The 26,642-nt window shown below is 40.8% G+C and overlaps 1 protein-coding gene across 10 annotated transcripts in view; it reads right to left on the bottom strand.

The window, feature by feature from the left end:
- Positions 1-26,642, bottom strand: part of BRINP3 (BMP/retinoic acid inducible neural specific 3) — a 317,033-nt gene that overhangs the window by 139,213 nt on the left and 151,178 nt on the right. For all 10 annotated transcript variants that reach the window (XM_005290689.5, XM_065554443.1, XM_005290684.5 and 7 more), the window contains one exon: positions 5,174-5,364. In XM_005290689.5, the coding sequence (XP_005290746.1) occupies positions 5,174-5,364 (191 nt within the window). The remainder of the gene's footprint in view (positions 1-5,173; positions 5,365-26,642) is intronic.

The following is a 26,642-nucleotide window of genomic DNA, read 5'->3' as shown; positions in this document are numbered from 1 at the left end:
ATCTAGCTAACGGTCTTCAGCCGAAAACCCCACCTGAAATGGCAACGGCAAGGGAGGAGTCAACTACCAAAAACAAAAAAGACAGTGCAGATACAGGACAGAATGGGAAACCCGCTTACACCTGGATTCAGAAATCCTTCGAGTGTGATTCAAAAACCTTTTGTAAAGCATGCAGGAAGGAATTTAGCATTTGCCATGGCGGTGAGTCTGATGTTAAGCATCATGCTAATTCAAAAAATCATGAACAAAACACCAAGATTCACATTTTTTCAGCAGGCCAAATGAATCCTTCAGTAACAAGGTTATCACTGCTGAGCTAATTTCAAGTTTACCACACAGTAGTTCATCAACTCTCGCTCGTGTGACTGTGAACTTAAACTTGCGCCTACCTGTATCCAGATTCAATGATTGTGAAGCATTTCAGCTGTGGCCGGACTAAAGCGGAGGCATTGATCAAAAATGTGCTGTCACTGCTCTCAACAGAATTTTTAAAAGACCTTAGCAAGCCAGACGGTCCCTATTTCTCAGTTGCCACAGATGCATCTAACAAGGGCAATGTGAAAACTTTCCCCTTATCGCTGAGATAATGGACACCTGAACATGGGGTCCATGATAAACTGTTAGACTTCTATGAGCAAAGGGAAGAGATTGCAGAGGCAAAAAGGAATACATTACTTGAAAAACCTGTGACACACAAACTAGACCTAAACAAAGTGTCTTCCTACTATTCTGATAATGCAAATGTGAATTATGGAAAGTGACAATCAGTGTACCAGAATTTAAAAAGACAAAACAAAAATAGCTTGCCTGCAAACTGCCCTGCCCATGTTGTGCACAACGTAGTGAAACATGCTAGCAATTCCCTACAAGTTGACATTGAGACTCCGGTGATTAAGACGTTCAATCATTTCAGCAGTTCTGCTAAGAGAGTAGCAGCACTGAAGGATATGTTTGACTTTGTGGATATGGAGTATGCCACTTACTGCACCACATTCCGACACGCTGGTTGAGTCTTTTCCCAGCTGTAAACAGGCTTGTAAATATGTGGCAGGCTGTTAAGTGCTACTTTGTTTCCCTGGGCAGTGACAAGTGCCCAAAATCTCTATGGATGCTGTTCTCGGTCATGGAAAACAGCGAACAAGGTGAGGGGCCTAGCAAAGTTGATGTGCATCTGTTTTTCCTCCAGAATGTCCTGAAAATCTTCAATGATACTGTGCTCTGTTTGGAAAATGAGAGTATGACAGCATGTTAAGTGTATGCTATAATGAATACTCTGAACTTCAGCAACGGAAGAATGACAAATTCTTTGGCTCCAAAGTTGAAAATGCATTAACTGAGATGCTGCCTGTCACTGCTGCATGTCTCCAGAAAGACTTCATGAAATTTTATGATGTGTTGATCCTATATTTGGAGAAATGGTTTGATTTTTCAACAACTGGCTACTTGTTCAATACCCAGTGCTCGAATATCAAAGTTAATAGGGCATTCGAGTACAAGGATCTGTCTGCGGCCGTGACAGCTGTAAACTTCCAGAAAACAGTGGATCTTGATCATCTCTATGATGAGTACTGAATCATCAAAGACATCAACTCCAAGTTGGAGCCTGGAAAATACTCAGTTGGGGAATTCTGGTCTCAAGTGCTGAGAAACAAGGACGGTAGCACTGAATTCCTGAACATGACAAAGCTGGTGTGACACGTGCTCAGTATACCAGTAAGCAATGCATACACAGAGTGTGTATTTTCAATCATGAAAGATTCAGGGACTGATGTCCGGAATCGAAGCAGCATAGACTTGGTGCTGAGTGAAACCCTTGTCAAAATGAATTTCTGGATGAGTTGCAAGGACTTCTACAGCTTTGTGATTGCCCAGAAGCAAATCATGACTATGGCAAAGTCATCCAAGAAGTACTAGACTTCTGGCACGTCTGAGAGGTATGCAAATTGTGAAGTTGATTTACTGACTGAATAAAAAACTTTGCCCTTTACCCCGTTGTTTGTTTAGTGTACAAATAAATCTGTATGTTTAAATATGGATTACAACTAAGTCTATAATTTAGTCAGTGGGACCATGACACTCACTGATTCCAGATCTCTGTGACTTAGTTTGCTTCAGCTGTCAGTGGCTGAAGTTGGGGCTGAAGGCAGGACTGTGGGCCTCCCCTCTGTGACTGTGGCTGGAGCTGGAGCCAGGGCTAGAACTGGGACCCTTCATTCTCCCACCCTGCAACTGGGTCTGACTTTGCAACCAGGATCCTGTGCCCCTGTCCCCATGGCTTCTGTTGGGGCCTGGAGCTGGGGCCATGAGACCTTGCCCCCATGGCTTATGGCATGGGCTGCAGCAGGGGCCGTACACCCCTCTTGCATCTTCCTAGGGCTGTGCGCCCCCTCTCATGTCTCCAGTCGGGGCTGTGCACCTGTGGCTGTCTTGCTCCCCGCCCCCGCCTAATGTGTCACTCTTGCGATCTGGTCACCCTAGGCAGAACCCCCAGTGTCTTAGCCAGGGTGGGCCTGGGGGATCTGTTCTCTCTCATCACCACAATTGCCTGCAGTGAAGGAAGAAGTGTCTTGTGAATGGAGAGTCAATAATGGTCCCCATGAAACATACGTTGGGGCAACATGTTGGCTTTTTCTCCTCCCTTGGATACCAATTTTTTTTTTCTTTTCAAAGACCTGTCCCAGAACACAATAATAGAAATCAAGGTGTGGAAAGGACCTTGAGAGGTCATCAAGTCCAGCACTCTGAGCTGAGGCAGGACCAAGTAAACCAAGACAATCCCTGGCAATTGTTTGTCCAATGTGTGCTTAAAAATCTCCGATGATGGGGATTCCGCAGCCTCCGTTGCAAGCCTATTCCAGTGCTTAAATACCCTTAAAGTGTTTTCTAATATCTCACCTAAATCTACCTTGCTGCAGATTAAACCCATTAGTTCCTGTTCTACCGTCAGTGGACATGGAGAACAATTTATCACAGTCTTCAACATATTTGAATGCTTATCATGTCCCCCATCAAGCTCCTTTTCGCAAGACTAAACATGCTCAGGTTTTTTACTCTTTCCTCATAGGTCAGGTTTTCTAAACCTTTTTATCATTTCCGGTGTTTGCCTCTGGACTCTGCAATCTATCCATACCTTTCCTAAAGTGTGGCACCCAGAACTGGACACACTACTCTAGCTGAGGCCTCACTCGTGCCAGCAGAGCAGGACAATTATCTCCCATGTCTTATATACATCGCTGCTGTTAATACACCCCAGAACGATGATAGCCTTTTTTTGCGACTGCATCACATTGTTGACTCATTCAATTGTTATCCACTATAACCTACAGAAGTATCCTCCAGAAGTACTACCTCCTAAGCAATTATTCCCCATTTTTGTAGTTGTATATTTCATTTTTCCTTCCTAGATGAAGTACTTTGCACTTCTCTTTATTGAGTTTCATCTTGTTGAATTCAGACCAATTCTCCAATGAGTCAAGGTCATTTTAAACTCTAATCCTGTCCTCCAATGGATGTGCATACCCTCCAAGCTTGGCGTTATCTGCAAATTTTATAAGCATACTCTCCACTCCACTATCCAAGACACCAATTAAAATATTGAGTACTGTAGTATCAAACCCAGGACTGACCCCTGTGCAATCCCATTAGATACACCCTCCAAGTTTGACAATGAACAGTGATAATTACGCTGAGTAAAGTTTTTCAACCAGTTGTGCATCCACCTTACAGTAATTTAATCTAGACCACATTTCCCTAGTTTGCTTATGAGACTGTTATGTTGGACTGTTTTCAAAGGTCTTATTAAATCAGGGTATAACACGTCTACAGCTTCCCCACTAGCCAGTAGGCCAATTACCCTGTCAAAGAAGGAAATTAGGTTGGTTTGACATGATTTGTTCTTGACAAATTTATGTTGGCTATTCCTTATATTCCTAGTATCCTTTAGGTGCTTACAAACTTATTGTTTAATAATTTGGTCTAGTATCTTTCCAGGAATCAAAGTATCATAACCGAGCCAGTATCATAACTGAGCTCAGCATGGATGCAATGAGGAATTGGGCCTATGAACTTCATTGTTTTGTAGGCCAACTGTTTTTGTCCAATTTCCAAATTTCATAACTGAAAAATTGGAAATGTGCATGTTATTCACTTGCAAATAGTACTATTTTTGACTAAAAATGCAAAATGTCATGCCATTGAATTTCTGCAAAAATGTTTAAAAATGTCAAAATAAAATGGTTTTGTAGTGGTTGATCGAACATAAGGTGAGCAAAATGATGTTTAAGCATTGACTATTCAAGTGTGGGCCATGGTTAGTGTATTTGTCTCTTTTGATTTATAATAATTCTAGAGAACATTAGTTTATAATTATACCCCAAGATGAAGCACCCTACATTCAAGCTTGGGTACGGGCTTGTCGCATTCATAATATTTTCAAAATCTTTTGTTCAGGCATCACTTCCCATTTGTCATGAAAGAAATTATGGATCCAACTGGACCCCCCCCCCCACAGGAAAAGTGATGGGAGGGGACTAGAGAAAAGAAATTCTTCATAAATTTCTCCTTTTAGAGTTTCTCCCCAAATGTTCCATTGAAAGGCTCCCTCCCTATTAGAATAAAGGCCAGTCCACAGATACATCTGCTTGTAGGCCCTGTGCTTTTACAGTGGTTCTATGTCCCGGGTGCCCCATCCACCGATTTCCAACAGTACAGCGAGGGTTTCTGCAGTCAGTGGCTGCACCACAGGATGTCTGTCTTTAAGGAAAGGAGTTTCCCAACCACACAGTGGGGTCTGTGAAATGGCAATACAGCATAGGCTGTATTATCTTCCCAGAGAATCTCTCAGAGAAAGGGAAGGAACAATGAACATCTCCTTGGTCTCACCATTCTCCTACCTCTTCCTCCCATGGAGAGCATACTGCCTAATTCCTCCCTTGCATGGATCTTTGAACCCAGTGAGACCCCACTCTGAATCCAAGGCAAGGAGAAAGTGATGTTGCAGAGGTAGCTGAGCCCCTCTCTTCCATACAAGACACTAGAAAAGTTCAATGAAGGTTTTAATATTAATGGTATTGATAACATAAAAGTAGCAATTTATACCCACTCTGACTGTCTGTGGTTATTTTCATAATGGAGTGGTATGCATACTGAAGTTTTTTCATATCACTGACCATACCTCCCAAGGTAGCTGACAGTAGGAAATGTGTCCCATATTTCTTGATAAGGTTCTCTGTGATTTGCTGAAGGGTTGGGCGACGTCCTAGTAGTCTTATGTTGCGAAAGAATTCAGGTGCGAGAGGCAGTGGGGAGCCAAGGAAATTTCTTCTTTCAACAGCTAGATTGTTTACTTTCCAGCGGCCAAACTCTCTGTAAAACAAAACAATTCTCATTCAGAAATGCATCATTCAGACAAATGTTTTCATTTGCAAAGTACATCGCTCTGTTGCCTAGCTGGGGGCAATGTATTACAACAAGCTTTGCTTGGGATACTCTGTCATGGATTATATACATAGAACAAGCAACGAGTATTATTTATTAGAAACGGAGGGAATACTCCATAACAAAATTGTCATCTGGAGAAGAAATAAATAAGCCACTTAGGATGCACCAGTTTCTATTGCTTTTGTTCAGCCTGTGATGTGACCATAATTCCAGAACAACTTGATTTTGTTAGGCACTGAATATAAATTCAGAATTATACAAAGTTCAATATAAACTCAGGTTTTTTGTTAGCACTTTGTAAAGGAAATTAAAATATCATTTTTAAAAGCACAATTGTTTTTGCACAATAATCCGCCTGTCTACTTTAGCTCACTACTTTAAAGGCATTAGAAAGACACTGTCAGACTCCATTTGGCCAAGCAGAGATCTTGCTGAAGTTTCCGGCACTTTTGACCCTGATTTTGAAACATATTCTTCAAGCAGATCAGATTCTTGGCAACATAATGCACTTTCTTATATAAAGATGAAGCTAAACAAATTCAAAGACCATATGCAACAGGCACCCATTCCCCATTCCAAAATAAATCAGTGATAGAAATGAAAGCAAACAAGTCAATTAAGCAGTAATAAACACATCTTTTATTCATTTACTTACCAATTAAGATGCAGCAGAGAGATATTAGCAAAAGGACATGTTGTCCTCAAAATCTAATCAAGGGGCTATTTTTATTTCTCAATGTCTGCTGTAGCTTTGCCTTTATGAAGAGCTTTTGTTTTGGTTTTGTCTTGCTTTGTTTTTTGCTTCAGAGTAAAGTCAGGGTCTGGTTTGTGGCTACTACAGTGATATAACATATGGGCTGCTTTTTAGGGTAAAAGGATTGTCACTTGGATGGATATGTCAATTATGGGTTCCCCCTCCACTTTTGAAATGATATCATGTAAAAGCAAAAATTCATTTCAGAGTGTTCGAAAAACCCTTCAGAAGGTCCCAGATAAATAAAGAGATGACTTATATTTTCATAATACAAAAAATCCAAAATGCAATAAAGATTGTGGGCTGTAATACAAAATGCAATACAAATGGCTAACTAATTAGAATGGCTGGGATAAGTCATGTGATAAATAGCACTTTATTTTCTATTTGCCAAATTATTTGGAGTCACAAACTTCTGCATCAGCAAAGAGTGCACAGCACCAGTGGTCCATGGACCATAGTTTAGAAATCACTTTAACCCTTTTTTCAAAGATTGTCTCCCACAAATGTACTCTCTTCTGAAGCAGACATAAGGCTGTGACAACAGGTACCATCACAAATCTCGACTGCTCCTGCACTATTGAAATGGATTTTGTTCCCTTTAAGTTAATACCAAAATAAATTAACAAAACATTTTTTGTCTTACAGAAGTAAGCCCTACCTATTGAATAACTGAATACCCAAATCCTACATACCATCTTGTTGTGCTTGGACAGAGATGATTATATATTAACCTGATTTAATCAATAACTTAATGAAGAAGAATGTGGAAGACAACGTATTACATATTCTTTGATGTATCGGTATATTGGGTGCTTTCATTTCAACACATCAAAAAAAGCTACCTCAGTTATAGCACTTGGACGTATCATCAAGATAAAGCTGCTTTGACAGCAAGATTACAATGCAAGCTTGTAATTAAATATTCAGATAAAATACATTTTATATCTTTCTGGAATCTTTTCTTACAAACTTACTGTCTGGTTAATGGTCTGTATCAAAACTGAGTTTCAAACACATGGAGAATAATGAAAAAGGGGAAAACATTATAAGAGATAGTTGGCAACTTCTCCTTGAATTTTCAGTGTCATCGATATTTTGGCTGGAAGAGATCTTTATGATAATCTAGTATGATTATCATGACTTCCCTGATAACACAGACCATAGAATGTCATCCAATGATTCCTACATCTATAACAACAACTTGTGGTTGAGCAAGAGCATGTTGGTTAGAAAGACAGACAAGCCTGATTTAAAGACACCAACTGATAAAGAATTTACAAAATCTCTTAATAATCTGTTACAATGATTAATGACTTTTAGTCTTAACTTATATTTTATTTACAGTTTGAACTTTGCTGATTTCAACTTCAAGCCCTTGGATTTCGTAATGCCCTTGTCAGCTAGATTAAAGAGACCTCTAGTGTCCGATGTCTTTTCTCCATTTAAATAATTAAAGACCATGATTGAGTTGCCTCTTAATCTTCTCCCATATAAATGATATTAAGGTCCTTTAGAGTCTCATTGTGAGGCATGTTTTCCAGACTACAAATCATTCTTGTAGCTCTTTTCCGAATCATGTCCAATCATTTTTTTTTTAAATATCAACACCAGAATATGTATTCCAGTTGGGCTCACCAATGCCAGATTCAGAGACAATATCATCTCCTTTCTCTTTCTTAAAAGTCCTCTCTTTATACATCCAGGTATTGTGTTAGTCTTCTAATATAATATAAAATTTCTTTGGTTTTATTATCCAAACTTGAGTTAGTAGGATATCTCTACTAGCAGTTCCACCACTAATGGGGTCTTGTACTTATTTTTTTATATATAATACATGAACAAGGGGATTGTTCCATAAATTTAAGGACCGGTAGATTTAAAACAACTAAATTGACTAATTTTTTCACACAGCAGGTATTCAGCCTTTGGGACAGTCTTTGCTATAGAAAGTCAGGGAGCTAAAGTTGAAAGCTGGATTTTAAAAATGACTGGACAGTTTTGTGTCCCTGTCACAGTTTGAGCTTGGGCTATTAAGGGGTTCAGCACCCAACTCTGACCTCTGCCTGGTTCCCCTCCTAAACTGTAGTATTTGGAGAACTGAGAGCACAGACCTGGTTGACTCAGAGCCAGCCCTTCTGGAAGATATCAGTGGCAACTTATTCTCAATAGGCAGGAGTGTCCTGTCCTGGACTTGTGGCCTGAGGAAAGACCAGCAATGATTCCTAGTTGATGAGTAGCAGGAGCGGCTTAACCTCTCAATGGGGAAGCCTGCAGTAAGACTTAAGAGTTTGGAATTGACTGACTTGGCGAGAAGGAATCCTGAGAGATCCCAAACATCCTGTTTGAGGTATTTTGTATTGATATGAAACCAGACCCCAGAAGTCGCTGTTTGAGACTTTATCATATCAGACCCAGCAGGGGCAAGATTGGTTTGGAGTGGGCTGAGGAAGTACCCACTCTCTATAAAGAAGGAGAAACCCATAATATTTGTAGATATAAATGCTAAGATAGCTACAATCAAATATGATGTTTAAAGTGAAAAAAAGTTCAGGAAGAATCCCCTACCCTTTCTCCACAAAAAACACACATGGCTACTGTTGAATCATAAAAGATAATGGATTAGTTCATTCTGTCCATCTTACTACTAAGGGTTGTTCCTATTTTTCATCTACTAAGGGCTATACTTAACTCATTTCTAGTGTGTCAAGAGATGGCACTTCCACAAACCTCAGAGCTTATAGAATTATAGAAATGTAGGGCTGGGAGGAACCTCAAGAGGTCATCTAGTCCAGTCCCCTTCACTCAAGGCAGGACTAAGTATTATCCAGACCATCCCACAGATGTTTATCTAACCTACTCTTATAAACCTCCAATGATGGAGATTCCACAACCTCCCTAACAATTTATTTCAGTGCTTAACTACCCTGACAGTTAAGAAGTTTTTCCTAATGTCCAACCTAAACTGCCCGTGCTGCACTTTAAGCTCATTGCTTCTTGTCCTATCCCCAGAGGTTAACAAGAACAATTTTTCTACATCCTCCTTGTAAAAACCTTTTATGTACATGAAAACTGTTAGCATGTCCCCTGTGAGTCTTCTCTTCTCCAGACTAAACAAACACATTTTTTTCAATCTTCCCTCATAGGTTATGTTTTGTAGACCTTTGAACATTTTCATTACTCTCCTCTGGACTTTCTCCAATTTGTCCACGTCTTTCCTGAAATGTGACACCCAGAACTGGACAAAATGCTCCAGCTGAGGAGGGATGAAAGTAATTTAAAGGTCTTACCGGTACGCCGGAGTCCTGAGCAGGGGCATGGCCTCAACCAGAAGAGTCGTGGCCTCAGCCGGAAGAGGCGGAGCCTTTCAAGATTTAAAGGCCCTGGGGCTGTGGCTGGGAGCCCCAGGGCCTTTAAATCACTCCAGAGCTACCAGCTGCAGAGGCAGCTGGGAGCCCCAAGGCTGAGGGGCAAATTAAAGGGCCCGGGGCTCCGGCCGCCATGGAGACCCGGACCCTTTAAATCGCTGCAGGAGCCCTGCTGCCGCTGCCCCGAGGTAATGGCAGCAGGGCTCTGGGGGCAATTTAAAGGGCCGAGGTCTCCCTGCAGGAGCCCCCGGCCCTTTAAATCCCCGCCCGAGCCTGGCTGCCAGAGCCCCAGGGCTCCATCAGTGATTTAAAGTGCCAGAGGCTCCGGCCGCTGAGGGGAGCCCCGGGCCCTTTAAAGCGCCGCTGGAGCTGGCAGCAGGGTTCAGGTGGTGCTTTAAAGAGTCCGGGGCTCCCTGCAGCGGCTGGAGCCATGGGTCCTTTAAATAACCACCGGAGAAGCCGGTCCAGTCTGGCAGGGCACACGGCTTACTTACTTTCACCTCTGCACTGAGGCCTTATCAGCGTGGAGCAGAGTGGAAGAATTACTTCTTATGCCTTGCTTACAACACTCCTGCTAATACATCCCAGGATGATGTTCACTTTTTTTGCAACTTTTTGTTACATTGTTGAATCATATCATGTAATCCACTAAAACCCCCAGATCCCTTTCCACAGTACTCCATTCTAGGCCGTCATTTCATATGTGTACAATTGATTCTTCCTTCCTAAGTGGAGTACTTTGCATTTCTCCTCATTGAATTTCATCCTATTTACTTCAGACCATTTCTACAGTTTGTCCAGATCATTTTGCATTTTAATCCTATCCTCCAAAGTACTCTCAACCCTCCAAGCTTGGTACCCTTCTCAAACTTTATAAGTGTACTCTCTATGCCATTATCTAAATAATTTATGAGGATATTGAAGAGAACTGGATCCAGGCTCTTCCAACTTGACTATGAGCCATTCCACAGGATACCAGTTAGCACTAACAAGAAGCTTCTTTTTTTCCTGGAATTATGCCTAATTTTTCTCTTTCTTAATTTTATTATTATGCCACATAATTCCTCTTCTTCCCTGGTGTTTTACACCCTGCAAGTATTGTCATGTCCCTGCTTAGACATTACTTAGCCAAGTTTAAATATATATAATATAATCTTACAATCATTGTTTCTACTACAATCTCTCCAGCCCTCTAACCATTTTTTGTACTGCATATGCATTATTCTTCCTCTGACATATGAAATATCAGGTTTTGTCCACTGCCAGAGGCAGAACACTAACAGTAGACCTGACAGTCTTAATGATCTTCCTAATATGGTAAAGCCTGTGTTCCAAAGTCAGTGGGGGGTACCATTCATCAAAAGAACACTTCCCCCCAGAACAGCAGTGCATAAGTGCTGGCTCCTACTCAAGAAAACCAATGATGTCTTGCATACAAACACTGGAGATATTAGATGCCTATCCCTTCCTCTTCCTCTACTATTAAAGAGCCAAGACCAGCAGATTGTTTTGGTGCTATCAGGGAGTAAGGAATTAGTAGCAGGTGTTACCACCTACACTGCCCACCTATTTTCAGTCCAAATAATATGTCAGCTAATGGACAGAGTTCTCTAAAGTTCAGGGTCAAGTCTCTTGTAGTGAAGGATGACGGCTTTGTGTTGGTTGGTTTGCAGGAGAGAATAGATTTAGTAACTCTGGTTCAGAGAACTGAGCCTATAATGGAAACACACGAGTTGAGCTATTGTGAGAGTCCATGAACACTGTTCACGCCTTCTTCTGTACAAAGTAACTATAGGTTTCTACCGCCCCCCCCAAAACCTGGTTACTAGTTGGTTACCTAACACCAAAAGGCTGAAGCATAATTGTGCCAAATATGCCCAGCAGTATTGTATGCATGCCACTAGGGTGACCAGACAGCAAGTGTGAAAAATCGGGACAGGGGGTGGGGGGGCAATAGGAGCCTATATAAGAAAAAGACCCAAAAATCGTGACTGTCCCTATAAAACCGGGACATCTGTTTACCCTAGCATGCCACGGCCTCTCTAACTGCACAACAGGTCTGTGCCATTCATTCAATGTAGGGTGGGCTTAGAAGAAAGATGATCAGTCAGAGAGAAAAGAAAAGTACATGATACAATTCAAAGTCATCTATTTTTAAAATTCAATACTATTTCCTTACTTTATTAAATTTAATTTGCTTCTTTTGCTACTATGCTATGGCACTAATAATGATGTTCAAAAAATAAATACTGTTATCACACCAGGCTCTCCTTTCTGGGTCTGAGGACAAGACATTGATGCATGATTCTGTAGCTACTAGGAAGTTTAGATTACCTGATAATCTGTAAATAATTCTAGGGTACCAGGCAGCTAAAGAATGTCAACATCTATACAATTTAAGGCATTGGATGTTTATACTATATGTATGCGTGAAGTATACACACACACACACACTCTTTCAGAAGCTATATATAAAACATCTACTCAAATGAAATAAAAATGCTACTTTAGAAGATGTGTCATAAATTGGAGTGCGTAGAAGCTGTGGGCCAGGAATATAGGCCCTAGTATTGCAATTGATAGGGTATAGAATGACTGACAAGCCTACAAAGAGGCCCACAGACATCCACACAGGCAGAACACCCTACCTGCATGCTACCAATTGCAGGCTCAGGTCCATAGTAAGGAAATGGATGTATATTTTCAAATACAGGGGGTGAGGAGGGCAGGGTGGAGGTTGTAACAAATAGGTTTCTGTTCTGCTGAAAAAGAGTTTTCCCATTCAATGGACCTTAAAATGGCCCATAATGGCAGGGTTTATAGATTGTCAATAAGAACTGCTTGCCTAAAAGCACAGAAATAAACAAAGTACCATCATACTGGCTCTTAGTCTTACAGCTGCCATAAAAATTAATTCTATCAATGCTCAATATAGATTGTCTGCAGACATAGAGCCAGAGCCTCAGCTGGTGTAAATTGGTAGAGCTCTATTGTCCTCAATGGTGCTACACCAATTTACACCAGCAGGGACTCTAGCCCATAATGTAAATTGAGTGTGTTCAGTCAACTGTCCATCACAAGAGGTTTTAGCACACGGTTATTACAATTAGCAATGCTAAGCTTCATTAATAATAACCTAATTATGTCTATAAAATGATACTAAAGCTAACAAGTATCAGTGTTAATCAATAGTATCACGATATAACTTGGAATATATTCTCTGATAAATTCTTTCATAGCCTATGACATTCCGTCCTTTGCACTTACCCTTCCCATGGCTCATAAATGACACCGCATTCTACATTTGGTTGGTCCAACAGGTGAATGCTCCTAATGGACTGAAGTGACAGCAGGACTCTCATAGACTTTAAGGTCAGAAGGGACCATCATGATCATGTAGTCTGATCTCCTGCATATTGCAGGCCACTGAACCTCACCTGCAGCCAATGTTTCCCAAGCAGCTACAAGTTAAGCTATAGGCAGAACAGAGATGGTAGGAGGTACAACACCCTTCCCCAACATGTGCCCCACTCACCCATTTTCTTTAGCTGCAGCAGGATTTGTTAATACTTGCAGCCATGCTTGTATAAGGCCAAAATGGAACCTCAACTGCATTGAAATTCAGAAAGGCAAAGCCCAATAAATCCTGACTCACTGTTTGTGTGTGAGATTTGTAACATGAACAACTAAGTAGCCATACTTCTGGTAAGATGCCAGCTGCACAGTATACATGACAGACAACGTGATGATGGGCTCAATGGTGCCTGGCACTGACAGGGTTCATGACGCTACATGCTAAACTTCCTCAGTCCTGCTCTGTGCAGAAGCTAGGTACAGATATAGTCCTTGGGCTGGGAGTTGGTTGCACAAGGCCTACGTGAGACTAGCACTGCATCATGTGCTAGATTCTCTAGATGAGGGAGAGAGCTGGCCCAGCACAGGGTGGAGTGCACAGTATACCACACAGACACAAACACCCTATATTCCTGCAGGCATTGTACAATGGCCTAGAAAATCAAAATGCAGCAGTATTTCACTACTCTGCCCATTAACACATTCTGTGGCTTCAAGGCACAGATAAACCCAATATGAGCAAAATCGTTGCAAGTGTAGTACAGAACTTTGAAAAACTGGCTGTGTGATGGGTGTACCAGGTGTCTTATGTCCCATGCTGGAGGTCCCACTACCTGGATGCACTCCACCTGATGATGGTATCCTTTTTTGGGAGCAGGAAGTAGTGAATTTAGACCTCCCAAGAGCTGCCTAGAGAGGCCACCCAGAATCAGCTGCCAGCAGAACCAATAAGAATTTGTTCTCCAGTGGCTAGAAGGTCCATGAGCCCACAGAAATCAATAAAGGCCCAATAGCCAAGGTAAAAAGGGCTGGCTGCTGCCTTCAGAAGACAGTTCTGGGGTGAAGCTGAGACTAGGGTTACCACCTGTCCAGGTTTTCCTAAGATTGTCCTTTCTTTGTGGTGGCTATCCTGCGAAAGCAATAAAGGTGCTCAGTATACAGCATCTACTGGCCAGTTCTATGGGCTCAGGCTCATCTTGGATGGCCTATGTTTTTGTACATCAGAAGAAGCAACCCTAGGTGAGACTGGGAAGGAAGGAGCTCCCCTGTCATAATCCAAGAAGCCTGGCCTGGTCAGGAGCCTAACTCAGACCACACCTTTGTGAATGAGGCAGTGAAAGTCTGTTTTGTTTTACTCTGTGGAATTTAAAGCCCAGGTCGCCATTGTCAGGAATCAGGACATGTAGCAGAGTCCGTCTCCAGGCAACCTAATGAGTGCTGCTGGCCTTCAGTAGTCTGCTTGATTGGCTACACCACCTGACTGCATCAGCAGACCAGCTTTAAAGCCAATCGGCAGAAATTTGGTGGTTGTTCAAGGCATTTGCCTAAGGGTGTAATAGCTCTCATGGCTCCTTGTTCTCAGTCCTGCTCCTGCTCCTGCCTTGCCTCTGACCCTTGGCCTTGATTGATTACTTCTGTGGTTGGCTCTGACCCTTCGCTCTGATTCCTGACTGCTGACTTCGGCATCTGGATTCTGACACTGGTTCTGACCCTCAGGTCTGATTCATCGCTACTGACTCCTGCTCCAATCACTAGGCACAGCCACCCACATCCTGGACTCTGGCAGCTGTTTTGAGTTGAATACCTACTCAAGTATAGGGAGACTGTTTCACAAACAGCTTTTCTGGTTCATGGCTGAGTTTGATGCTGTACCTCAGGAGCATCTAAGAAGAGTCACCACCCAAGAAATGTACACACACCACTACCTTGGAAAAACAATTCAAAATGAGATCATACAGTTACTGGCAACAAAAGTCAAACAGAAGATTGTGGCAGATCTGAAGTCAGCAAGATATTACTCTGTTATTCTGGACTGCACACCTGACATCAGCCATACGGAACAAATAGCTTTAACAGTGTGTTTTGTAACAACAGAACCTAGTGAAAATGTCCCTGCAATGGTGACTGTCAGAGCATTTTCTAGAATTTATTGACATTGATGATACTACAGGAGCTGGTATGACAAATGTGCTTCTTAAAAAGCTGGAAGATACGGGAATTGCGATAGGTGACATGAGAGGTCAGGGCTACAATAATGGTGCCAACATGAGAGGAAAGAACAGAGGAGTGCAGACATGGATCTGAGAGTTAAACCCTCGAGCTTTTTTTGTCCCATGCAGTTCTCATTCATTGAACTTGGTGGTCAGTGATGCAGCTTCAGCTTCTAGTGAGGCTGCTGAATTTTTTAATGTAATTCATAGCATCTATGTAGTTTTCCCTGCATCAGCTCATTGATGGCAAATTTTGAAGCAACATCTGGGAACATCCTCTCTGACACTGAAACCACTGAGTGCCACACGATGGGAAACTCGAGTGGAGGTGATAAAGCCTATCAAACACCAAATTGGGAAGATAGATGATGCCATAGTTGCCATTATGGAGGATAATGCTATGACAGGAACTTTTTGTGGGAGAACACTGGCAGAGGGAAATGGAATCACCAGAAACATATGTAACTTCAAATTTCTGTATGGCTTAGTGTTGAGACATGACATACTGTTTGAAATAAATGTTGTAAGCAAGAGACTCCCAGGTGTTGACCCTGATATATTTGGAGCAATGGAACAACTGGACAAAGCAAAGTCATACCTACAGTCTTACTGGTCAGATGAGGGATTTCAAAACATTCTGAAGAGTGCACAGAAGTTGGCAGAGGAACTTCACAGTGAAACTATTTTCCCACCCATCCAAGAATACAAGAGACACCGAAGAAGAAGACATTTTGATTATGAGGCACGGGATAATCCCCAAACAACAATTCAAAGTTGAATTCTTTAACCAAGTGCTACATTGTGCAATACAGTCAGTTAAAGAATGCTTCATGCAGCTCAAGGAACACAGCAGTATATTTGGGATGTTGTATGATATTCCCAAACTCCTCACTATACCTGAGGAAGACCCACACCAGCAATGAAGGGCACTAGAGACAGTGTTGACACATGATGACATGCGCAATATCGATGCGAGTAATTTAGGGGATGAACTGAAAGCCCTTTCAAGATACATTTCAGCAGGATCAACTCCAAAGGCTGTTCTGGAATATATGTGCACAAATAAGATGACCACCCTCTTTCCAAATACTTTTGTTGCTCTGTGCATACTTCTAACACTTCCGGTAACATTTGCCAGTGGAGAACGCAACTTCTCCAAGCTGAAGTTAATAAAAACACATCTATGCTCCACAATGACACAGGAGAGGCTGGTCGGCCTTGCAACCATCTCAACAGAGCATGAGCTGGCCCAGACTGTGGACCTTCAGGAAGCAGTTCAAATCTTTGCATCCAAGAAGGCACAGAAAGCACCACTTTGATTATTCAAACAGATAAAAATGCCAGTGTTTACTATGCAGACAAAAAAAGTTACATTTGCTGTTTAGGCATTTGAAAGTTAAGTGTTACTTAAAATTTTTGAACAAGGCATATTAAGTTTTTAGTTCTCCTTTATTGGGGTAGGTAGCAGAGCAGTACCATGAGAGGAGTAGAACAGGAAGAAGGCAGAATTGAGACCTTTCAAAGTTTTGGCCCAAATGAGGGGGCATGGGGGCGTCATTTGAGCTCCCCGCCTCAGGTGCCAAAATGTGGTGGGCCGGCCCTAGGTGAACTCCTCATAGGCTGAAATAGATCCTTGTCCCAACCTTAACTATGAGGAAGCTAGAGCTCCTCCATAATCCAATAGATCAGGGGTGAAGTAGACAGCCTTGTGCTGCATAAATCTTCTCTAAAGCCATTTTGCCTAAACTTTGGAGGATTCCCTTTATTTGGGGGGAAGTAAGACAGGATTTACTGTCTGTCATAGAGTTGAGCGAAAAGTCTTCCCTTAGACAAATGCAGGCACTCCTTTTCTTGTTGGTTTTGTGCCTTTATAGTCCTAGGGAAAAGTCTGTGCCTGGTTTGTTGTATCCTACAAAACAGTGTTGGTGAACATTCATTCAGATTCCGAAGGTTTGATTTGACCTGCTTCTGCCTTTTATTATTCACTATTTATTTGTGAATATTGGCAAGAATGGATTTTTGTTGACATGCTGTTTGGTGATTTAGCTGTATCCATGTGCTCACAAAGGTGCTTATAGTTAAATAAGAGCCTTCATTATTTGTTATTCTCTGTTGAAAAAAGTTTGTCACCAGTCAGAGAGTAGAAACAATACAATTCGATCTAGGTTACCAATTGCACACTATGAATTACAAATAGCAACAGCAAACATTTGCAGACAGCATATAGATTGAAACGTGTTTGCCTCACCCTGAACTATTTAGTTAATGATGAATGGTGAACTAACTTGTAAAATTCAATGTCAGTTTGCAAATAACTCACCGAGGAAAAAGGACTACATTTCAAATAAATAATTCAACCAGCTCTAAAAACAACTATACTTTGCAACAGTTGGATTTTCCTATCCTCCCCATCAGAATTCTATCTGAAATGATGAATATCCTGGATGTTTCCAAAGAGTTTTTCTGAAAATTTGCTGGCGTTTCCAGCTGGTATTCTTACCTTGGAGCTGGATTTTGGCAGGGTATTTGTTTAGCTGGGGATAGCTGTGCCCAGATATGGATAAAATAATAGGAATTATTTCCAATTTTAGTGACAATAGCTATATGGGGTGATGTTCTGCAAAATAAGGTAGTGACAGTTTGGACTGATAATCAAGAAGATGTCCATCCAATCCATTCTGAAACAGCCTTGGTTATGATTCTGGTCTATGCCTTCATTCTGCACTGTCTGAAGTGTAATATTGATTTTAAGATGTGGTACATAACAATCATGATAAAAAGGTTGTTCATCTTAATTTCTGAGGTAGAGGTTCCAACACTGCACCAAAATTGCTCAGCCAGATCCAGTTCTTCTATGAAGTCTTCACATTACAAAAAATATTTTTTTCCTATTGGCATCTGCTAGAAGAGGGGATCTATTTTCCAGGTTTCTATACTGCCCAATTGCAAATATGAAAGTTGTTTTTAACTGATATTGTGAAATATCAGCATTGATCATATGTACGAAAAGTGAAAAAAATCACTTTTTGCAAGGCAAACACTCATGAAGCAAAAACTGTCTATATCGCTGAGATTCAGTTAGGAACTATCTGCAGAGCTCATGCTTTTTAATTTTGCCTATTTTAAATGTTTTTGTTTTAAAGATGTGTAAATTCTTAAACTTCAAATGCAATGGAAAGCTATGGATTTCTTTCTTAACCTAATACAACAGTCTTTTGAATCATTTCCCACATTTGTACAATACATTCAATATCTGTGTACTTGGGTTCCCAGCAGATGTGGAATGAGCACATATCTGCAGGTATAGCTGAATCCCTGGCACTAGTGCTAGACTCCTCCATTTTAAAGTTTATCTATAGAAAATTCATTTCCAACACCAAAAAGGAGAAATACTATAAAGCAAGTAAAAAGCAGTAACTTTATAGTTACTTTAGATAAAGATCAGAACCAATAGATTACTAAGGCCCAGCATCTGCAATTGGGTGTGCCTGGACAGACCGTATGCCTGTGCAAAGTCTAATTTAAATCTATGGGGTCCTGCATGAATACATAGTGTCTGCCTTCATGGATCTGACATACAGGATCTATTAGAACAAAAGAAACATGAGATTATGTATAGCAGAAATCTAATTCTTCTCCTTTCTGGATTCAGTCCTATTACATAAAAGCATGTAGGTTTCTAGCAGAGATTGGGAAATCTTTTGAAAGTGGGCCCACATCAAACAATCCTGGCTTAGGAATCGATACAAGGGAAAAAATACACAAATTTGGAAGGAAGGACCAGAATAACGCTGTTGGAGGAAATAAAACATAAATCTGCATAGGAGATGATGATGACAGGCACTTCCATATAAATCATAGAGGAAGCACAGTCTGGTAAAATTTATCTTTAATATTCCTGTAAGGCACTGGGGACGGTGTTTGATTATATACATTCTCCCATCTCTCATTATTTGTATTAACTTAGTACCCCACTGATAGTGGGGGCCCCATTGTGCTAGGTTCTGTATGGACACATAGTAAGAAACAGGCCCTGTCCAGAAGAGTTTGCACCCCAAGTAGAAAATGGTCAAGAGAATGAATTTGACTGTCTTGTCCAAGGTTATATAGGAATTGAACTGAAGACAGATCTCCTGAGTCCCAAACCAATGCCTTATCCATAACATATCTCCCTCTCCAGGCTCGTTCCATTTCTTATAACAATGGATGGATACATAAGAATATCTAAATACTATGTCTGGTATAGTGTATAGATTTGTGTGATTAAAATATACAGGGACAAATCCTCAACTGTAGTTAATCAGCTTAGCTTTAGTGATTTCAATGTAGCTATGTTGATTTATACCAGCTTAGGATCTAGCCCATATTCTACATTGTTTGCAAATTACTTATTCTGTGTAACATCCTTTTTATGACTAACACTTGGCAAGGAAGAACTATATTCCAGAAGTATTGTTTATGCTTATCTTACTGTTATACAATTTTTATTGATGTGGGTTTACACTGTCTGGAATTTCACATTTGAAAACGGTGTGCCTCTATTGACATCAGATTTCCATGGGTGTAACTCTTACAGAAATTGGCCCTCACACTCTGTTTTAACATTCTGGAATAATATAATCCTCCTCTGCTATAGCTTTCATAGGATGGATTGAATGATAATGTGGTGGTTAACAAATAATCTGCAAATTCTTTGTGCGTATGTTCATTTTTTACTACTTTGCTCTTTTGGGAAATGTATGGCTGCCATTTTTTGCACTTAACTTTTTTAACACAATACAGGCATCCTCTACTGTTCACAATGATGATATTAAATGCTCTCTAACTGCACACAAAAATCAAGCCATTTTCTTTTGCCTTTTCTCTGTATTGTGCTTCCTGCCCCCCTGATACTAAACAGAGAAATCATTGTTTCCAAAGCATTCAAAAAGAAACACATAATCTGATCTAAGTACAATGGCATTGGTATCCCTTTCACCTACAGTGATGTAAATCAGAAATAATTCCACTGAAGTCAATGACATTACATTGAGCCCAATGTATATATGCATAGATGGTAAAGAGACATTTAGGTTGAGATTTTCAAAGGAGACTGGGTAAATTAGGTACTCAAATCCCATAGAATTTCAATAGGAGTTCAATACCTAGCTCCCTTAGGCTCATGTGAAAAACTAAATTTTAAAACAAATATCCACTGAAGGAACAAAGTTTTGTTAATTTGGTGCATTTACTTTTTCTTCTGGCTTCCATGAATGAGAAGTGTACAGAGGTTAATTGTGAAACTCATAAGAAGCACTTTCACTAACGTCAAAGCATTTAGGACCCAAGGGTTGATTTTGCTTCTATATAATCATGGCACTAAATTTAGAGTACCTCTTATAACACGAACATTAGAGATTTTATGTGAAGCTGGGTCTGCAAAGATGCCTGTAAAAGCTCTGAATACATTAAAAAAATTCTACATCAGATACTTAATTTCTCTGCATAGTCCAACTATGAGATTCTTTTTAAGGCAAGTATCAAATAACATAAACATTCTTTAGCTATTTTACTGCTGTAAAATCTATGCCTGTTTTTATTCATTTTTTATACTACACATTTTTTTCTTAAAAAGGTTCTTTTAGCAGAACAATAAAAAAATCAGGCATATGTTCAAATGAGATCCAGATAAGGCACTGGTGAATTAAATTACGCAACCACAAAATGTGCAATTGATTGGGAATGAGATCAAGACTTTCAGCAATTAAATTGCACTCAATGATGGTTTTAGGGAAGAAAAAGTACTATAAACAATCAACATATGTGATATAGAATCATAGAATCATAGAATATTAGGGTTGGAAGAGAGCTCAGGAGGTCATCTAGTCCAATCCCCTGCTCAAAGGAAGACCAACATCAACTAAATCATCCCAGCCAGGCTTTGTCAAGCCGGGCCTTAAAAACCTGTAAGGATAGAGATCCCACCACTTTCCTAGGTAACCCGTTCCAGTGCTTCACCACCCTCCTTGTGAAATAGTGTTTCCTAATATCTAACCTAGATCTCCCCCAGTGCAACTTGAGATCATTGCTTCTTGTTCTGTCATCTGCCACCACTGAGAAAGAGCCTAGCTCCATCCTCTTTGGAACCCCCCTTCAGATAGTTGAAGGCTGCTATCAAATCCCCCCCCCACTCTTCTCTTTTGCAGACTAAATAACCCCAGTTCCCTCAGCCTCTCCTCGTAAGTCATGTGCCCCAGCCCCCTAATCATTTTCGTTGCCCTCCGCTGGATTCTCTCCAATTTCTCCACATCCCTTCTGTAGTGGGGGGGGACCAAAACTGGACGCAATACTCCAGGTGTGGACTCATCAGTGCCGAATAGAGCGGAATAATCACTTCCCTCAATCTGCTGGCAATGCTCCTACTAATGCAGCCCAATATGCTGTTGGCCTGATACAACACTTTACCATTCAGGATACATACAAAAAGAAGAAAAATTAATGATCATCATTAAAATAAGACACAATAGGCCATTATATATCTGGTAAACAGATTTTAATCTTAGGTGTTCATTGTTATTTACTGAAAAGTTTCAGAGTAGCAGCCGTGTTAGTCTGTATCCGCAAAAAGAAGAACAGGAGGGCTTGTGGCACCTTAGAGACTAACAAATTTATTAGAGCATAAGCTTTCGTGGACTACAGCCCACTTCTTCGGATGCATATAGAATGGAACATATATTGAGGAGATATATATACACACACAGACAGAGAGCATAAACAGGTGGGAGTTGTCTTACCACCTCTGAGAGGCCAATTAATTAAGAGAAAACAAACTTTTGAAGTGATAATCAAGCTAGCTCAGTACAGACAGTTAGATAACAAGTGTGAGAATACTTACAAGGCGAGATAGATTCAATGTTTGTAATGGCTCAGCCATTCCCAGTCTTTATTCAAACTGGAGTTGATTGTGTCTAGTTTGCATATCAATTCTAGCTCAGCAGTTTCTCGTTGGAGAGAAACTGCTGAGCTAGAATTGATATGCAAACTAGACACAATCAACTCCGGTTTGAATAAAGACTGGGAATGGCTGAGCCATTACAAACATTGAATCTATCTCGCCTTGTAAGTATTCTCACACTTGTTATCTAACTGTCTGTACTGAGCTAGCTTGATTATCACTTCAAAAGTTTGTTTTCTCTTAATTAATTGGCCTCTCAGAGGTGGTAAGACAACTCCCACCTGTTTATGCTCTCTGTCTGTGTGTGTATATATATCTCCTCAATATATGTTCCATTCTATATGCATCCGAAGAAGTGGGCTGTAGTCCACGAAAGCTTATGCTCTAATAAATTTGTTAGTCTCTAAGGTGCCACAAGCCCTCCTGTTCTTCTTTTTATTGTTATTTACTTGCATTGTGACAGTGCCTTAGAATCCTAGTCATGGACCAGGAACCCATTGTGCTAGGTGTTGTACAAACACATAATGGAAAGGTGGCCCCTTCCCCAAATATCTTAACAATCTAAGTATATATCAAGAGACAACAGGTGAACTGAGAAAATATTGGTTGTCATGCTAACGTGTGGTATCAGCACACTAACCATTTTAATTTTTTTATAGGTATAAGAGTTTAAGGAGAGATTTGAAGGAGGACAGTTTTGTGGACAATTATGAGGAGTTCCTCCAATGCATGAATGGCAGCATGGGGGAAAGTAGGAAGGTGCTTATTTGAAAACTTAACAAGTGGGCAAAGGAGGCTGGCATCATGGGCTGATCAGAGATGGGAGTCAACATCTCGACAATAAATGAGAGACAATAGGGAGGGTGGGGAGAGGCCATAAGGAGCCTTCAAAGTGAAGACAAGTTACTTATTTTTGATGTAATGCTGAAAAGGGAGCAAGTGGAGAGATGTAATGAGAGGGGTGACGTGGTCAAAGCAACAAGCTAGGAAAGTGATCTTTGCAACAGCATTCTGAAAAGATATGAGTAGGGCCCTTAACAAATTCACAGCCATGAAAAACATGTCATGGACCTTGAAATCTGGTCTTTTGTGTGCTTTTACCTTATACTATAGAGATTTAATGGGGGAGACCAGCATTTCTCAAACTGGGGGTCCTGACCCAAAAGGGAGTTGCAGGGAGGGTTGCACGGTTATTTTAGGAGTGTTGTGGTATTGCCACCCTTATTTCTGTGCTGCCTTCAGGGCTGGTTGGTCAGAGAGCAGTGGCTGTTGGCCAGGTGCCCAGCTCTGAAGTCAGTGCTCCACCAGCAGCAGCACAAAAGTAAGGGTGGCAATACCATACCATGCCACGCTTACTTCTGCACTGCTGCTGGCAACGATTCTGCCTTCTGAGCTGGGCAGCCAGCAGCCACTGCTCTTCAGCTACCCAGGCCTGAAGGCAGTGCCACCACCAGCAGAAGCAGCACAGGAGTAAGGGTAGCAGTACCGCAATCCCCCCTTCCCCAACAATAACCTTGTAACCCCCCCCCCCCCACACACACACACACACACAAGTCCTTTTTGGGTCAGGATCCCTACAATTACAACACCATGAAATTTCAGATTTAAACAGCTGAAATCATTACATTTATTATTTTTAAACTCCTATGATGTGAAATTGACCAAAATGGATGTGAATTTGGTAGATATGAGAAGAGCAAGGCTACATTTGCCAAAACCAGAGAAGAAGAGGTTGCAGTAGTCAAGAAGTGAGATAAGGAGGGTTGGGATGGGAGTTTTAGCTATATGGATGAACAGAAAAGCCCACATCTTAGAGATATTATTGGGGGCGAGGGAGGAAGATTTAGCTACAGCCTGGATATGAGGATCAAGAGAAAGGTTCGAGTGTAAGATGATGCCCAGGTTACAGCCTGAGTGACAGAGAGGATGGTGGCACTGTCCATAGCAATTGAGAAAGGAGGAAAAGGGAGGGTTTGTGGGGAACCGTTAGGAAATCTAGGTTTTGGCCATGTTGAGATTAAGGTGACAGCTGTTTTGTTTCAGCTGCAAAGAATTCCATCCTGATGTATAACGCTGCAAGCTTTTGCCATAAAAATATGCTAGTCTGGGCACATGGGAGGGTTTAACATTAATAAAAAATATGGAATCCAAACCTGTTAACTATATTCCAGTATCTTAAATATGTGAAATAAAATACACCTCTACCCCGATATAACGTGACCCGATATAACACGAATTCGGATATAATGCGGTAAAGCAGTGCTCCAGGGGGTGGCTGCGCAGTCCGGTGGATCAAAGCAAGTTCAATATAACGCGGTTTCACATATAACGCGGTAACATTTTTTGGCTCCCGAGGACAGTGTTATATCGAGGTAGAGATGTAGGTTAAAGGAAAAATGAATTAATCAATTTTTTACATAATAACAAAAAGCAATGCATTACAACAGTTCTGTTCAACATACTTTGTTAGAGGCCTGGTGGCCCCAGAACACTGGTAGTGGATTATAAAATTGTTCCCTTTCAGGTTGCAAGTTTAAATCCAATTCAGCTTGACAATGATGAAATGCTTTTACCATCTATTCGGGGGGCAATCTGAAAGAAGCCAGTGGTAATCCACTATCATATCTCAGTCCAGCTCCTAGAGAAAGAGTGTCTATATCCCCCAACACACACACAATTAAAATGGATAGTAATTGGCATCTTGATCTGACTCCTCTCAGCAAAAGAGACCAAAAGTTATTCTAGTGTATAGCCCTCATTCCCCCTTTTTTTTTTGGTTGTGGGAGGGGGATAATTATAAACAATGGATAGAGCACCATATTCAGTGAGCCCTGCTCACCCTGTGCGAGACCATACTTTTGCAATCTTCCCTGAATAAGAGACGGTGAGTAGCCTCACCACACCAGCAGCAGACCAGAGAGTCATAGAAGCAAAGATGAGAACAACCCTTCCCCCACATCATTAACCTAAATAAGACTCAAAATTAATTGTCAAATGAAGACCATTTAAATGGTAACCTTATTAATAGCAGGAAATTTCTAACACACAAAGACCCATCTTTAAAAAAGAAAGAAAGAAAGTTGAGGGGTGCAGTAGTCCAGGACTATGTTTTATAAATTGCTAGTTGCTTTTTCATCATAGCTTGTTATTTATTTATGTATATATAGATTGTGTCATCATGTAAAAATCAATAAATTTACTGGTTTCAGAGTAGCAGCCGTGTTAGTCTGTATCTGCAAAAAGAACAGGAGTACTTGTGGCACCTTAGAGACTAACAAATTTATTAGAGCATAAGCTCTGCAGCCCACTTCTTTGGATGCATATATTTACTAAAATCCAAGGAAATTATATGGGGGAGGAGGACCTATATCCATGCAACCTTAGGTTTGCTCAATTGAAGTAATAAAATAAAGTCAAAAATGCAAACTGGAAGGTTCCTACAATGATGGTAACTCAGCCAGTTTGCATATACATAGGAATATTTATTCCTTTCTCTTGGGTTAATGGCTTACAGTATTGTAGCTGATGTTGGAACGTAAATCATAGGGGATATGCAGTGTAGCAGTTGGAATATTTACTTTTGTAGTATTTTTTGTAAAATTCTGTAAATATAAATGGCACTTTCACAACATGCATGAAGAGAAGAGGACTTAGCTTAAAATATTTTACAATCTAAGGACTTGGTCCTACAATCTGCTCCTCACCATGAACCACTGCATCTCCCCAGCAAGTGCCAAGAAGTGAATGAAGCATCACATTATGGATTAGCTTGAAGCCCAGTCAGTTCCACAATTTGATCACCAGTATCTAGGCAGAGCCCCAAAAAGTTAAGAAGATGGTAATGAGTCTTTGAACAGGTGCTGGGTAGCTATGCTTGTGTGTCCGATTGCAGGGCTGCACCTAAATCAGATTACTATCACCTATCCGGCTGGCCACTATTGTTTTTGTGTACTCCCCAGTCTCTCTGCAGGCATCTGTTGTTGTCACTTGTCTTATACTCAGATTGTAAGCTTTCTGGGGCAGGCACAATCTTCTTCTGCTGTCTTTATACAATATCTAGCACAATGGCGTCCTGGTCCATGACTACGGCTCCCAGGGGCTGTGGTAATATTAATTTAAAATAATGCCCTGTACAAGGGCCCCTACATAAATGAATGTGAAAATATTAGTGAAGGAGAACATATGAAGCCTTGGCAAAGGAATGTAAGGAGATGTGTTTGGTGCAAAATGGAGATTAGACAGTGTTTATTAATAATAATTATATTCCCAAATGATTTAATCCTATAGAGGACATGAGGGCATGTATGGTGTGAGAAGGAATATTGGCTGGAATGAGAGTAGAGATGGAGGCAGGCTGGACCTGTCCATTCAAGCATGCTGCTTCTTACTGATAAAGATGTCAAATATGCAAAATTTATTAGCTAGCTCAGCATTTAAGTAGATTTACTATGCCCAGTTAAAATGGTTTGCTACAATGACAGTACAAAATGTCTGAAGATAAGTTTTTACTCAAGACTAACTTGTTTCAATCCTGACAGAATTCAATGCAGAGACATCACTAAAATGTTCATTAAAAAATCCCG

Source organism: Chrysemys picta, chromosome 8, assembly GCF_011386835.1.
Source record: "Chrysemys picta bellii isolate R12L10 chromosome 8, ASM1138683v2, whole genome shotgun sequence".
Taxonomy (NCBI): domain Eukaryota; kingdom Metazoa; phylum Chordata; order Testudines; family Emydidae; genus Chrysemys; species Chrysemys picta.
This window is presented reverse-complemented; position numbering and strand designations above follow the sequence as displayed.